Source organism: Opisthorchis viverrini (genome assembly GCF_000715545.1).
Source record: "Opisthorchis viverrini unplaced genomic scaffold opera_v5_22, whole genome shotgun sequence".
NCBI classification, from domain to species: domain Eukaryota; kingdom Metazoa; phylum Platyhelminthes; class Trematoda; order Opisthorchiida; family Opisthorchiidae; genus Opisthorchis; species Opisthorchis viverrini.
The window spans coordinates 2251674-2267704 of NW_008751678.1; the positions used below are offsets into that span (position 1 = coordinate 2251674).

The 16031-nt window shown below is 39.1% G+C and overlaps 1 protein-coding gene across 1 annotated transcript; it reads left to right on the forward strand.

Annotated features, from left to right (window-relative positions):
- Window positions 1–200: 200 nt before the first annotated feature.
- Window positions 201–12199, forward strand: T265_01988 (hypothetical protein; the record flags this gene model as incomplete). Its single annotated transcript, XM_009166126.1, has 4 exons — window positions 201–245; window positions 291–330; window positions 8821–8926; window positions 12027–12199. The coding sequence occupies 4 exons, from the start codon at window positions 201–203 to the stop codon at window positions 12109–12111; spliced, it is 276 nt and encodes a 91-aa protein (XP_009164390.1).
- Between the last annotated feature and the right edge of the window lie 3832 nt (window positions 12200–16031).

Genomic DNA, 16031 nt, shown 5'->3' on the forward strand with positions numbered 1-16031 from the left:
TCAACGACGACTCAGGGACCGTGTTTGCATGCAATGTGGTTGTCCAGATCTCTTGATAAGTTGTATGCTGTTGTAGGAGTGTCCAAGTGGATTTAACTTGTTCAATTGCAAAGCATATTGACCGTTTTAAATAAACAACACATTAGGGGATTCCTCAAAGAAGTTAGGAGTAAACTTGTGGTTTACGAAACGCCTACCCGATGGATCACAAATCCACTCAACACCTTATTGTGATTGGCTCACAGGTAAGCACGCGCAAGTATATAACCGAGGGCAGCTAATGATAACAGATGTTTCGCAGCGCGCAAGCAAGTATGACAAACTTCATCGGTAAGTATGAATGTTCTATGTTATTTGAGCAGGCCTGACCGTGAAATATACAGTAACCACAGATATACCTCGGTCGCATGTTTGCCTCCTAATGATGTTTGTAAATCTTTATGATTTTAACAAGAATGGTCTGTTTAATTTCTCGGCCAATCTAACCCTCATTCATAACGCCAGTCGTTAACCAGTATTCCACAAGGCAAAGCTCAGGATCACCACATAGAATACTAGTTCAGCCATTCACTAAAGATCAGTTATTTGTCATCCGCCATTAGGTTTGGCATCGAATAAACTACTGTTATCTCTATAGGAGCTGCTAGAAAGAAATTTTAGTGGAATACTACTGGTGTTTCAATCAAGAATATTACACGGCAGCAACATGATATTTGTGTGTAACAGAGTCTGACTCGCAAATGGCAGTGCCTTAAAGCAGCCTGCATCACAGGTTTTAGTGAATAATCCACCGTGCTGGATCAGCAACACCAAATCTGCTCACACCCTAGCATTTCAAAGATGGAGCAGTGGTTGATCTAAAATTTTTGACGTCTTCACAGCGTTGTTCTATCAAACTCCTATAAGTCAACAAGATTGTGTGCCTACAATCAGTACTTACCATGACCTAACCAAAGATTCGAAATTCTTGGGACTTGCTGAAGGTCACTGTAATGGTGGCTCGGTGGATTCTTAGTTACAGGATTATAGGTTACACAGCCACGTTTGATGCTTTTACCAGTTGTCTTTAGAAATCATAGCACAATAAAGGAAATGCACACTGCATTTCCGCTGTCAATACTTAAGGATAGGGGGCAAATCTGACTGACGGTACACGAAAACTGGCTCTAATGCACTCATGAGAAATTTTTCAGAGACTACAAGGTTTCCGACCGCATAATTAGAAAAAAGTAATCGAATTTAGTTACTCGTATTATCTGGATCGTTTGTTAATGCAAGGTTGGCGTGGTGATTAAAGTTGATTCGCTTAGCCCATCAGATGGATCTAATGATGAAGTTTTAATGAACTTAAAATTATCCGTCTGAATCGTCACGGATACACCTCTTCTGAAACACATGGGCAAATGTGAGTAAACGGTTAGTAAATTACTGGTCAAATTCAGGTAAGGCATTTTAAATTTTCATTATTATTCAGATTGATGTTTGAATAAGTTAGTAGTTGGTTCACAGGAATTTACAAATTCATGAAATTCATCAGCATGCTAGCCGGTGAACGGGTGATTCGGATGGTGAGGTTCTTACATCTTTCATCAGAGTTAAGTTCCTAATCTCTTTGCAGTCACTCAACAAGTTCTAATTGGGGCGTGTCATTTCTATAAATAGCATCTCTAGTGCTTCTCCTTCCACCCTACTGCGGACGTTAATTAACCTCCACGTTCTTCAGTTGCTTCTAAACCCGCAGATTTTATGTTGACGCCGACCAAACAAAAAGAAATATCCTTAGGCAAGCAACTCAATTTAGTGCAGTAATGCTTGTTTGAAGTTCTGTTTTTAGGACAAATATCTGTTACTTCTCTGCAGCTGTCGATCCTGGTTTCTGAGTCGTTTCCCCGAAGGATCATCGACTACTCCCACAAAAGTAGTGACTGCATTAGTATGTGTCAAGTCACGGATACCAGAAGGATAGTGCCAGATAGTTTCTTATAGCAGTAGTTAAAGCTCTGCATGGTAATCTTATCATGAGGCAGGTTCCATCTTATCTTCGATGATTCTTTGTCGAAACAAGGGGATGAAACTCCAGTTTGGTTAACTTGAAGGCGTAGTGTAAGAGTTGGAAATATCGTTTATTGTAAATGAAGCAAAAGCAGACTGATCAATTTCCTTTTGTCATCCCCAAAATCAGGAGGATGAAGTGATTTCAAAATTACGAGTGTAAAATCTGGAGTTGGTGTGTGTGCAAAAGTATGCGGACATCGATCAGTCTTCGGATAAACACCATAAACATGGGTTGATATCTACCAGCTGTCTCATTGGACTAAGGACGCGCGCAAACCATTGTAGATTTTTCACATGACCGACCCTCATTTCCAGTGGTGTGTGAGAGAACATTGCCAAACCTATATGAAACATTCCGAGCGATATAAAAGCTATACCAAGGATGATTAAACTCTGTCCCGTAGATACTCAATTTTCGTGTTTTTGGATGGTATTTGAATATTTGGCCTATGAACAAAAGCTCAAAACTCTCTTGAACAGCCTTACATTGCCTTTTATGTATCGTATTATCACCAGCTGCCGACTTACTTAGACAAATTGACATCTGATGGATACTCTGCTGTTCCTGTCACCTAGGAGTAAATATTAGTACACCATAAGCTTCATATTATAAGGACGTTAGTACGGACTGCATCGGCAAAGAGGATCTTCCTCCCTTATCTTATCTTATCTCCTGGACGCAGCAAGGTTTTTAACCTGACCCAACGAGCTGGTAAATTATTCAGATGCAAGTAGTACAAAAAGTTTAACTAGAGTCAAACGCAGCTAACTACTCCAAACCAACTCGATAAACTTCAGAAGTCGAAAATATATTCTTTCAACTGTCTTTATCGTGCCTTGCCATCCACACGAGGTATGGTAAAATGGTTTCCTCAGAAACCTTGTTCTTCAAACAGCATACACCCTGGGATGTTAGATTTTGACAGTTGGGTATCGTTCTGTATTATTGTCCTGTATATTTAAAGAAGAAAGAGATGCTACTAACTGTCAATATATCCGGCAAATTTACTCGTTAGTAACTTCACCTCAGGCGAAAATCCCTCTCTCCTAATGCGGTAGAAAAACAAATCTTAGCAAACAAGTGATATAAGTTGGTTGAATGTTCATACCACTTGAACGACACTATTTGCTTTGCGCTCTTCCATGGTCCTTGAATTGTAAAACAGTTCTGGCAAGATGGCTCTGGAGATCCCTACAATGCCCCAAGTGGCATGACTTCGTTCGACCGTATCCTTTCTACTTGACAATAAAAGGAATCTAGATTTCCTTATCTTTTCTGTGAGTGAATATTTCAGTATTGGCTTCCGAGGTGGAATTATCTCATGCGACAAGTGCACATTTCTATACGTCAACGATTCGTGGATGCACGGCCTATCCTTCATTTCTAACAGCCAATATTGCAAATCGACTCATATTTGGTGATTGTTCTCTGCGTTAATAATCACTTGGTGAGCGTCGTTTTTCTCCTAAGCAGGGTTAAGCGCATCTACATTGATAAAATATGTATCAAGTTTCCACAAGTTAAATTCTGGGCTGACTGCAAATGATCCAGAGAGGAATGCGATTTTTGACGTTTCAAACAGCTTTGTGATAAGTAGGCATATTTTTCAAACAAAATCAGGCAGAATCAGTCTGTGTTTGGATGTTCTCCTCAATGAGCAAACGCCGATGTTTTAGCACCAGAAACTCCCAGAAAAATTAGAAATATTTAGCAGAGAGTGGAAATCTATTGTTTTGAGCGCCTGAACTATCACATTCCACGAACGTCTGTACCAGGTTTTTTGAATTATACGTGTAGGTAATTCACTACTCAGCACGTTTATTAGTTGAATGAAATTAGGCGAGATGTGGGGGCTGGTAATTTCCGGTGATGATTTAGTTTATAACAAGACAATCACAAATTTCAACTTAATATACCAGAAGAAATTAACATACAGTTTGTAAAGTGTCTCTGATGCTTTACCATTCAAGGTTTCTGAGGAAAGCTTCACTTGGCAGTTTCTTTTAGAACAGGATAGCTATTTCATACACTGCCATTCCTACAACATAATGAATCTGTGAATCAGTATCAAATATTGACGTATTGTAATGATTGCTTGGCATTTTTGATTCATTTTTTGCCTTAATCTCATTTAAAAGATAATTGCTTTTGATTAGGCTTCACGTTTCTGCAAAAAGTAAAGCAAAGAATCTCATCATATTGTTACACCGTTCCCCTGGGTCATCGATACTCATCGAAAACAAGGTGAACGATAGGGAACAAATAATTCATATTAGTCTTTTTCTCGATGGAACAATAAATGCATTACTGGTTTTTGTGAGCACGTTTTACATGTTGTAGCAACGCAGAGGAACAGGTTGCGGCTGAAGTTTATGTAAGGACTTTAAACACGTGGCAAATCCAGAGGGAAACATTTTCTTGTGGCACTCGTTCCCTACAACTAGAATAGATCATATTTGTCTTCTATTATTTAATCCATCAACTCGTTGCCTTTGCTGTGAGCAATTTTATTTACATTAAACTTCGTCCGTTGTATAGAATCTAGGCTCAATAAATTTATATTGGAATTTTAGGCGTCGCACTAATTAGTTTAACGTAGGCCTTTGGACGTCTTTTTCTGGTAACTTGTGTTTCAAATGGCTTAGTCACTAGAGACCTTAATTAGGAGTGCTGTATCAAAAAAGGACCCTAAACTTCATCAGAACTATGTAAAACGAATTTGTCCTCGATTAGTCAACAAATGGAAAATACTTTGGCCGGTGATATTGTTTTTTTTTTGGAGATAGCATCCAATGAAATGCATTTAGGTAACAAGCTCGACAACTTTGACGTTAGCCAAACAGCAGCTGTTATTTATAACCAACTCAAAGTGCTTCGGGTGATGCAACCCAACACAAAGTCTATTACATTACTTGTACGGTGTTTGCCAATATCTTCAAAGGCCATGTTTTCAGAAAACTTATTGCAAAATTGCTATGTTTTGAATAATGGGGCATCTGAAAAGTTGTTTGAAAAGCTGCGTTTCTTTTTTTACATGTTTGCTGTTAGTAGTCCTGGTTTTTCTAATGTTTACATGACACCGGTCAACTTTGAAGTGTTCTGTTTAGTTATAACCACCCCATGTTTTCTTGTTTCTCGACTGTTTTGCAGGCTCGAACATTACTCTTTCTGAAACGAAAAAGATGACAACTTTTTTCTTGAAAATCTAGCAATAAAAGCTTTTGGGTAACAACTTGGATAATCTCCAAAATATAAATGTACTTTTCATTTTAAGGTTCTAGGTGGAGGATGGCAGGTGAATAATTTTCTTTGGTTGCTCGGACAATCATAAAATATAACGATGGAAAAAGTACGCAAAACAAATTGCCACTGAGGCTCCGTTACGCTGTCAATGAATATAAGCTTTTGAAATTTGGTTACCACTTGGCAGAAAATGCGCTTGATAAGTTGTATTCTGCTGTTACATAAGTGAAATAATAAGCGAGCTACGTTCACAATTTATTCCTGTCTATGTTCAAGAAATGAATAGAAACCCTAATAGTTGTGTATGCCGTTTAGCTTGGCACAGATTGTATAACATATTAGTGAAGAACATTGAGCCTTCCTTTAGTACTTGTCACTGCACATATCTGTGATTGGAAATTCCGAATGTTAAGACCTTTCAAGTGAAAACGGTGTACGTCCACCGGAATTTCTCTAAGTGGAACAGCTCGCATATTTGACCTTGTGTCCCAACAAATGACAATAGCATGCCACACGAATAATAACGGTTTAAAAAAATTATGAATGATCTGCCAAGTGCGTTTTGATTGTCAGCTCATTTGTCATAACTTGTATTTCATGTCTCCAACATACTGTGTTCTTTCTAAGTATGGATAAGACATATTGCATTTGGTAAATCGATCGAACTTGAGACATCACGTGAGCCGTCTGAGCTACACTATTACGGCTCGTGGTAAAGGGGATCAAACCTCTGAGCATCTTTGTAACGGAATCATGTGCCAGGCATTCTCTTGCACAGTAAGAAGGTGCATACTAATGTGGTGCTTAATATGATATTTTAACGTCGGCAGTCGTAGTAAATCCTGCATAAGAAACCGCCAGAAAACTCAGTCAAACGGCACATTCAGCAGTTTCGGAGACTTCCAAAAAGGTCGCATTTAAGAACACTTGGAACTCGCAGTTGCAGCAAAACATCTTTGTCATGACTAATTTTAAGTTAAAAAGCCGATGAGGAATTAGAAAATAATGTAGGTTATGAAGTTTTGACAAAGCGTCCATGTTTGTAAACCGCAAAATATGTGTATCTTATGTACAAAGTGACAACGGAAAACCCTCCTTGCTGTGGTGCCAAAAGTGTTGTCGTAATAATTCAACCAAATCCACTTACCACTTACCACTGTTGGAAGATCACCGTAATTTTTCTAACAAATAATTTGAATGAAATGGTTGACCGCGTTGTGCGCTGCATAGTAGATATAATTTTGGACACAACCGACAAGTTTCTCCTGGCAAACTTGGTTTTGACATTTATCGAGTCAAATAGTTATCCCTCATGCCTGACTGAACAATCTTGTAAACGCCGAATGCAGCCAGTTTACATTGTCATGTAAAGTGCTTGCAGCATACTACTCACTTCTTGGGAGGAACGCGTTAAATTACTGATGTTTGCACATGTTTCGCAGAGGGGTTGCTCAAACACAGTCTAATCCCACTAATTTGTGAACAGATAGTCCTGTTTCAAGCGCTTTAATTTATACCTAGCCGTAGGTAGCCACCGTGCAGAATTGCGTTCTGTCTATTACTAAAGATCGCCGCTCTACCATAACCGGAATATCATGGTTTCTAGAAGTAATTTGGGTTTAGTAGCGCAAAATAGGCCATTTCTACCAAGATGCTTTTGAAGCATTTTGATGTACCAAGCATCCGCTCACTACCAGGTCTGTTTCGGAGAAATCACCAAGTATGGCAGGCGCAGAAACATGGGATTTCACCAAGGTCATACCTTCATACTATTTTTTGGGTTTTATATCACACACCAAATTCTTTAGTCATCTGTTAGATAGGAAAATTATTAGAAACTGTTACTAAAACAATAATCAACGAACCACAAACTCCTTAATGATTAGACCTGCATTCCACTGAGTAAACTAAGCTTTCCTTATTGGGTAGTAGCAAAGCCCTAATCTCGGAGGAACCGGTCATTTGTAAGGATTTTTCAAAATCAAATTTTTTGAAGGTATCAAAGAATGCTGAATATTAACAATCCTCCTCAATTTCTGAGCGGGTTCTGATGCATATAAAACGTAAACTGACTCATTTTGTCGTGTCATTGGATAATAAAGTAACCTTGGGTTTTCACGTCGAATAATTTTCTGTTGGACTTAAAAAAATCAGTTTGGAACAAATTATTATGTCTGTGTTTGGCAAAGCCGTATAATGTTTTAATATAAACTGATATTTTCCCTAGAGCAATCACTACGTTCAAGTAAGTTGAATTCCAGAGAGAGACGATAAAGTTTCAGAAGTGACACGCATATAAAACTAGTTCCATTGTCTTTAGAATCTAATCGGTCGTATGCAAATTAGAATCTGTGGCAACACATAAAAATGCATTTGGCAATCCAAAGCTAATATAAGGATACTAATCCTTACACTACATCCGGCCTCAGCAGTGATCGGTCGAGCTGAAGCGGACATCGGACTGTTCCTGTTTGTAGAAGTGTAATCCAAAGCGTGTAACTAATGTCACCCAATCTTCCATGTCATTTCTCACACCTTGGTGTAACGTATTTCAGTCAATTAACGTGCAAATGAGCTGAAAGTAAAATACGGTTGTATGCTACATCCGGTTGCAATGCCAAGGCTTGGGTTTTGTTGAGAAATTAAATCATTGTTTACTGCATCCCAAAATGGAACTCGCAAATGAGATCAAATAAAGTAGTTTCATTAACGTAAACAAATTTGTCACGTTGTGTGGAAAGGACATCAGCCAAGGTGGTTTCACACGAAAAACAAACAGAAAACATGTTTTACATTGAAAAGTATTTCTGGAAGCTTCAAAAGCTAAACGCAAACCACTCCTAATGTATAAATTAGGAATAAAGGATAAACAATTCTTTGCATCATATTTCTCAAATCCAAAGCAGCCCTTTTTTAAAAAAAAGGCAAAGGGTCTCATCATATTTAATGAAGCAGGATTGCTTGATGATATATTCGATTGGGGAATAGAAATAGAAATTTCGTCCTATCAGTGAGGTTGATCTGCGTTCATGAGTTAAGGATCACCCAACAGTTGTTCTTTTTATTATGAGGAATTATCACCTTGGGAAACCTCCACGGGGAGCTGAAGCTGTGATCTCCGGCATAAAGTTAGCTGATAGAAAGTTCGGTCACAGTCGGGAGAGCAGCAGTGCGATTAATTCACTCAGAAACGGGTCGAAGTACCACTTCCCCCATTCAAGTCTGAGATTTCACAGCACATAGGCACTTATAGCCCGACTCCTCTATTAAAGATTTCTCGGGAAGTTCACTCGTCGAGTGAGCTTTTTGTAGTTTACTGAAGGTGAATACATCGCACTAGCGAGTCAGCCTTTGTTTGGAAACAGTTTTTAAATGTGAGCAATCATGGGTTTTATGTGAGCAACCCGAAAAGCTGTGGAGATTTCTTAAAGAAATGCCATGTAGATGATATATGCTGTGGTTTTGAAAGGCTGCTTGAAGCTTTAAAGGTCGATTCTATTTTACATTGTTTCCACCTTTAGTTGTTCTCCTCCTTGTCTTGTGCGTTTCAAGTGGAACGCACGGGTTCCCACACTCCTTGGAACATGCAGCGGATGACGCAAACGAAAGCTATCGGCGACTTGAAGTGTAAGTTTTGAGTGTGGCAAGCTTTCTTGCAGAATAAACGTAACAAAAAGAAACTCGACGTAAGCGTTAGTCTATTTCCAAACAATAGCGAACGATTTTCTAGCTCTTTTATTGCACTAAACAGACTGACAAGCCTTTGGGTCGGAATTTGTCAACCAACTTTCATGCTTGGTGTAAAGCTGTTTGAAAATGGAGTGAGCGATGTTGAACAAATGCTGCCCATTAAGCAACAATACATGTAGCTTCTACGGTGCACAGCGAATCCGATATGGTAAACCTGAAGCACGAAGATTAATGTTTTACCGAAAAATCATTCTGCCTAATGCAATATCGCACTTGTGTTGGTTGCGTTTTTAACCTAGCTAGACACTTTGTGTAGTCAGCTGCGAACTACAGCTCACTAATGGTAGTAATTGTTGAAGAGCTGGTAGTGAAAAATTAAATACCGAATGCCGGCCTGTTGCAAGTAAACAATCCTCAATGTGTGGTAATCTTTAATAGTTTACGGCTGCTCTGTATCACTTCTAGTTTTGAAATGCATCCGAGGAATTTATATGCAGAAATGTCTGTGCTGAGAAATTTTTAGATGATGATGAATGGTGGGGTGAATGCCATGCAATATGAAATATCGTGAAGTCCCGACGCGGCCAGTTCCAGCCACTTCCGCGTCTTAATACGACGGGGAAATAATAATCAAGTCAGCAAGTAAGTGTTTTCGGACCAAACTTGGACAGGTATTTAAGTTTTTAATCATGTGCTTCTGTAGCAATGGATAGTAGATTGAGTCACACAGCGAGATACAAGATTTTACGACAGGATGGGAAACACTGTTGCTTTACTTCATACTGTTCCAAATTTTAGGTATGATATTCCACAAGAAAAACACGCAACGCACTATCGATTATTTATCATTTGCACCCAAAGACATTGATACATTTTGCAGGCAATTACAAGGGTGTTTGTGCCCATATTGTGGAAGGATCCAGTTCTCTTGGAAACTGCTCTGGCTCTAATAAAATTACGATCATTGAATGCTGTGTTTAAGTTCAGTGTGTACCAGTCTCTCCTAGTATGTATAAATGAGATAAGGCGTGAATACTTTTATACGATGTAGCCACCGGAAGCAGAGTGATCACAGAAGGTAGATTGAAAACTAAACTCAGTTATAAACAGACCATTCTATCTGGCTCTGTGAAACCACCTGAGTTCGATAATTCAGTGCATTTTCGTGGTTGCCGACCTATTGGGAAAGAAAAGACGACGTTTTATTATTCATGAGCGCACTCTGAGTTGTTAGTGGCGGGAAAACGTGTGCGGCGTATGCTGCAATGAATTACACCACCAGGGATCTGATATACATCATCTGGAATCAGTAGAATCCAAATAAAAACCACTGCCCACATTTCAGATGTGCCTTGGGTGGTCGATTTATCGTAATTCATGAGTGGATATTTGCTTATTTATACTGGCTCGACAGAAGAATACAAAAACCTTGAAGTCTTATGCTGGTATTCTGCTCAGCTTGGGCGCTTCATCATTTCGACGACAGATTTCCAAGCAAATGCATCGATTTTTTAAATTGTTGCTTGTTACCGGGACTGAAACTCATTGGCGCCTATGATGACGCAATAGTGCGCCGAATCAAGGTGATATAAAGTTACAAAGATACATGATAAATTGCACTCACTTCTCGCTTAAAAACGCCAAGTTTGGTTTCCTTGTCAATGAGTGTTTCGTGTGCATGCTTATACCAGGAGTAAAATGTGATACAATGGTCGGGACTGTATAACGTTTAGAAACCATGTTTTACTGTGGATTAGATTGAAATGTGAATTAGTTGTGGTTATACTTGGAGCTGTGATGTTTTGCATTGTTTACGCTGATCTTTCTCTTGAAACTTCCGCAGGTGGTGCACAACACGCTGTTGTGGTCATCACAGTCATTCAAAAAGCATCACTTACCCCATCGTTTTAAACAAACACGAATATGAAGAACACTCGAACCAATGAAAAAAGTTATTTTCAAAGGGTGACAAAAGGCCTGGGGATAATCCTCCAGGTATTTGAAACCCATACCCTCGACTGATTAATTCAATGCCACTTAGTGATCCACAATAGGAAGACGAACTCGAATGGGCCAAATACAGGCGAACAGCAATGTCAGGGTTTGTGGGACATGTCAGTAATTTACACAATCACAACACAACCGACTTGAAAGACAACATTCACTGTAGAAAGAACAACTTAAGATAACGGTTACGGAATTCCAGAAAAAACAAACAACGGGGCTAGAACAGCAAGGTAGTTAATTAGTAGTTAAGCAGCAGGGTACGTCTGAAGCCTGAATAAAAACAACAGTTGCACTGCACAAGGTGGACCACAATACTAACAGCAGAATACCTCTGTTCAATGGATTGATGAATAACGAAAAACTGGTACCGTTTACGTCCAGGTTTTACGCAAGATTATGATTGCACGATGCATTTCTGTTCCTCTGGTGACTCATTGAAACAAAAATTGTGTTCTGCCTAATTTGATAGGAGTGTCTAACAATAATGTTTTATACTTTTCCTTTGTGCTTCTAGAACAATTACAGAGCAGATAGTCCGTCGTAACAGAGGAAAAAATTAAAGTTGATGTGTGACCTACGTGATTTGTTTTTTATTTAAGCTGTAGATTTCCCATTGTTTGGTGTTCTTTTGCCTTTGCTTAGGCGGTACACAAGGGTGACAACGCTATCCACCATGTCTCTGATGCCTAAAAAATTACCAAATATTAGGCTGTGTTACGCAGTGATAAACTAGTCTTTAGTGTTTCATCGTCTTGTAAACGATGCTTCATCTTTTGGGGTATTCTCACTTACAAGTTGCTTAGCTCCAAATCTTACCTAACATATGGATTAACTGATTGATTTCAACTCAAATGTGATGAACGGGAATATGTGATATCGTCACCAAAGTTATTTTACCGCTTTTCTATTTCACTGCATCTGCCTAACTGATATTTATTTAATGCTATTTTTTCATTGCACAGAGCACCATCTAACCTGAATGCAGTTGTCTTAACTAATTTGCATCATATTGCTTCTCACACCTTTTTAGGCCAATTCGTTACGGACTATGGGAAGGCTCGAATAAACGTTGGTTCCCAATCAAAGAATATCGAGGAGGGCTTCTTGATGTGTGATCAAAAGCGGCTAAGATCGACACCCTTCCCCCTACTGACTTATCTGTAGTGTCATAGTCTGCAAATATACACTCCGTTCAGCGCCGATTTTTCCACCTTTCAAAACATGCTGGAAGCAAATGCGCGTTGTTTTTTCTGTGGCAGATTAAACAGCTAAAATGTGCGACTAATTCCGCGTTGCTTTAAAACTAATTATTGCCATCTCCCAACATCTGATAAAATCGTCGTTGGAATTGCCCTCTACAGTTTCAGTAGCTTCAAACGACCAATGACTCTGGGGAAATATGTACGGATTTCGCGGAATAAGGACGTGTTTTGGGGGTGAATAATCCTCTGAGGCTTGTGTCAGCATGTTATCAATATAGATGTCGATACACGAACAGGTATTGCTAAATGCGTTGTGTGAAATCTGTCAGTAACCATAAACGAAAACCATAATCATTTATAGTCCTAGTCCAACTGGGAGATTAAACAGGACAACCTGTCTCAGTTTGCATTCAATGGAATCTGACCCTGTTGTCGGGAATTCCAGTTGGCTTGGCTGCGCTTAACGGTGCAGTTAAAGAGACGTATTAACTGTCCGTGCCATCAAATTGATCAAGTATAACTTTTTCCTGGTGAAAAACTAACAAAATCACTATATGAACAACAAATCACATGATTCATTCGAAAAACTGCCAAATATTAATGTATTCTTGAAATGATGGCGAGTTAATCGATGACTCCGCGTATGTTTTATCATGTTTTGTGTTTGTTTCCTGCATGCATTCAGAGCAGCCTGACCTATATAGGAAACACAAAAGAGAGTACAAGTTTTCAACACAACACTCATCACACTAATTCAAAAAGTGGAGAACAACATGCGACGTGTCGTGTTTACTTTACATTGATAGTGTCCCTGCTCCTCAAGGCCGGATCAGAATTACAACTTTAATGGGTGTAGTCGGATGTTCTACTTCAAAGTCAAAAGCTGTATGTGAACGTACAATATGATATCAAAATGATGCTGAAAAGCACTTTTGTGTATTCAACTGTTTAAGAGAAGGTTAGTTTAATTTAAAACGTGAGCCATAAAATTTAGAGCAGTTCATTCCGCCTAGTGTTATTCCCGCCTGCGTAACGATTCCCCGCCAAAACACCTAGAGTTGGCGTACTTAGGACGCTCACTCATTACATCACTGTACATCAATCCAGAATAATGGTATTTCAAGTCGATCTAATTTATGCCAGTAGATAGTAGTTCTGCATTCTCCAAAGATATATTTTACTTCATGCCATTTTACACTTTACTTACTGCCTCTCGCCATTTCCGGTCGAATTTCTTCTACTACACCAATAAAGAGCTACCTTCCTAAAGTGTCCGGCTTGATTTGTAAGAAGATACTTAGGAGCTAGAACAACGCTGGTGCTCAGTGGCCATGGTAATTGTGTAAATGCTTCCAAATTAAGGTCTAGGAAGTTACCTGTATTAAGCTAGCCTTTGCTTAATTTCGCAGTTTGGCTGGCACTCAAGTTATTAAAGAGCTATGTGCCTCTTCCCGGGCCCTTTTTTGCGCGGCGCAACTAGTTTAGCATAAACTAAGGAATAGCCTTGAATTCTATTCTGTGCAATATATGGTCTTTTGGGTACTGTGTAAAAACTAATAAATTCAAGGGCTATTGAGTTGTTATGCAAAAAGAGATAAGACGTGGAGCACTCTGACATGTTTGACATTTCGTAAATCTACCATTTTCCATCACGTTTACAATACAGTTGTCGGCGCATTTATATTTTTTCACCCAAAGAATATTCCGGCTGCTATTTTGCTAACTGTCTTTGGTGTTCGTGTATTATCTGGTACAGTGCACCGAATAATCTCATCTTTTTTAATCATCTACAACGGATTTATAATAATCAATGGGGATAATCTAATCTCAAGGATATATTGATTAAAACCCAGTCGGCATTTAATTTAGTCAAGTGAACTGCTTATTAAATTAAAAATTTATGCCGTCCAATGATTAAACAAATCATTTGGTCTCAAACGACTGATGAAAGATCTATTCGTGGATTGGTTATGGTGAGTGGGTGTTCACAGTTGTGTAGAAAATTCTCACCATCATCACAGAAGACAAACAAATTAGAGTGAAGTCTAACAGCAACATACTGTAACTGGTAAGGTAGTCAGAATTTCGCAAACGATGTCCATGACGCAGCATACAACTTACTGTCGAGATTCGCGAGTTACTGGGAGCTGTTTACTGACAACAGATGTCCTCCCGCAATGCATCTTTCATTAGATTCTGTCTAGTTTTTGTCCAACAACAAGGCACATAATTGCTTGCAATGTTGCATCAGTCAGGTGCATATTCTGTAGATCATAGATTGTATGTGGCCACTGGACCGACACTAAAATACCCCAGAAACATTTGACACCATCTCCTTATTCCAATGCATGAGTTTATTTGCATGTGTGCGATTTGTTATTGTACGTGGGATGGGTTACTACTATGACGCCCACATATAGACAGGAGGACGATTAAGATCCTCAAGCAGAGCTTTTGGCCCAAAAGTCTGGCCTCAATGCAACACTGTTTGGCGGGAAATGCAAGTATGTAACTATTTTTACGGAACACGTCGCCACACATGTTCCAACCCCCAACCTAGAGAGCTAAAAGACTGTTCGTCAGATATCTAACCAATGACCAATCTGGTGTGAGAGACTCTGCGACTGTCGCAAGAGACCCCCCCAGTATAGCTCAGTGGGTTCCAAAGTACACAACCATCATATTACGGTAAGACCCAGGCTCTTTGTCACGAAATTGCCATCAGATTATTTTTAATTTAAAATTTAAGCGATATAGCACTCAAGCGCATCTAAAAAGCAGTAATCACACTACCGTTGACCAATTAATCTTTCGACAACAATGGTGTGGCGGCTGCTTGTGCTAAAGCCTTTCGAAGCTTCAATAGTTTTGCTGACTAACGGATGGTCACTTAAGATTCCACCAATTTACTACTCATGAGTAAATAGGAACAAGTGGAGGAGGGAACTTTGCAGTGCTTAAAGGCTCCGGACACAACGTAAATTCCCTCATGCAGGGAGTTAATCTAAGTTAAATGATTTAAAATAAGCGAATAGTATGAAAAACCGGAGCTTATGACTGTCTTATAAGAATGGCAAAACAATGTGCTCTTAAAACATAACATCGATTTCACACTCAATTTAAACTAAAAAGCTCTAAGACAGTAATAAATGAAAACAAAAGCAAACAAGTCGTAAAAATCTCCTCGCTAAAATCGTTTGAAAAATAAAAAACGGTTTTATGAATTCACAATGCATACAGCAACTGCCGCCAAGTGATATAGAAATAAAACATTACTATAAGTAGCGGAAAAAACTGATACAACGAAACCATCGGTGGCCACAGATTTTCCATCACACTGATTGCGATTCCAAAATGTAGTGATCATTTTGACTGCGCAGCTAGTGTGCTTATAGGAAAATTCAACTTGTACCGAGAGGGGATATGACGCCAGTCGCAAACTTCATACCATGTGGTCCAGCCTTGACCGGCTGCCAACGTGTTTGTCATATTTTTCATTTGAGCATAGCATCCACCTGAAGCGACACTGGAAACCTACAAATAACTTCTTCTCTCTAGAACTGGGTTATCTACTACTCAAGTTGATTCTTCTAACCATCCCGCTAACCTTTTTTATTTAAACTGATAATTGATTGCTAATTGACTAAAGGTTTCCCAATCCAGACCGAAACAACTTAACACGAGTTGAATGTCTTAAGATAAGCTGCTTCCAAAATAGAAGTTTATTAGCATTTTTTCATAAAATCCTCTTTTGTGCAACCCTTCCCAGGATCGTTAGGAGTGTGGTAAACTCCATGATAATTGCATATGCGGGAGTTGGGATTCCAAAAACA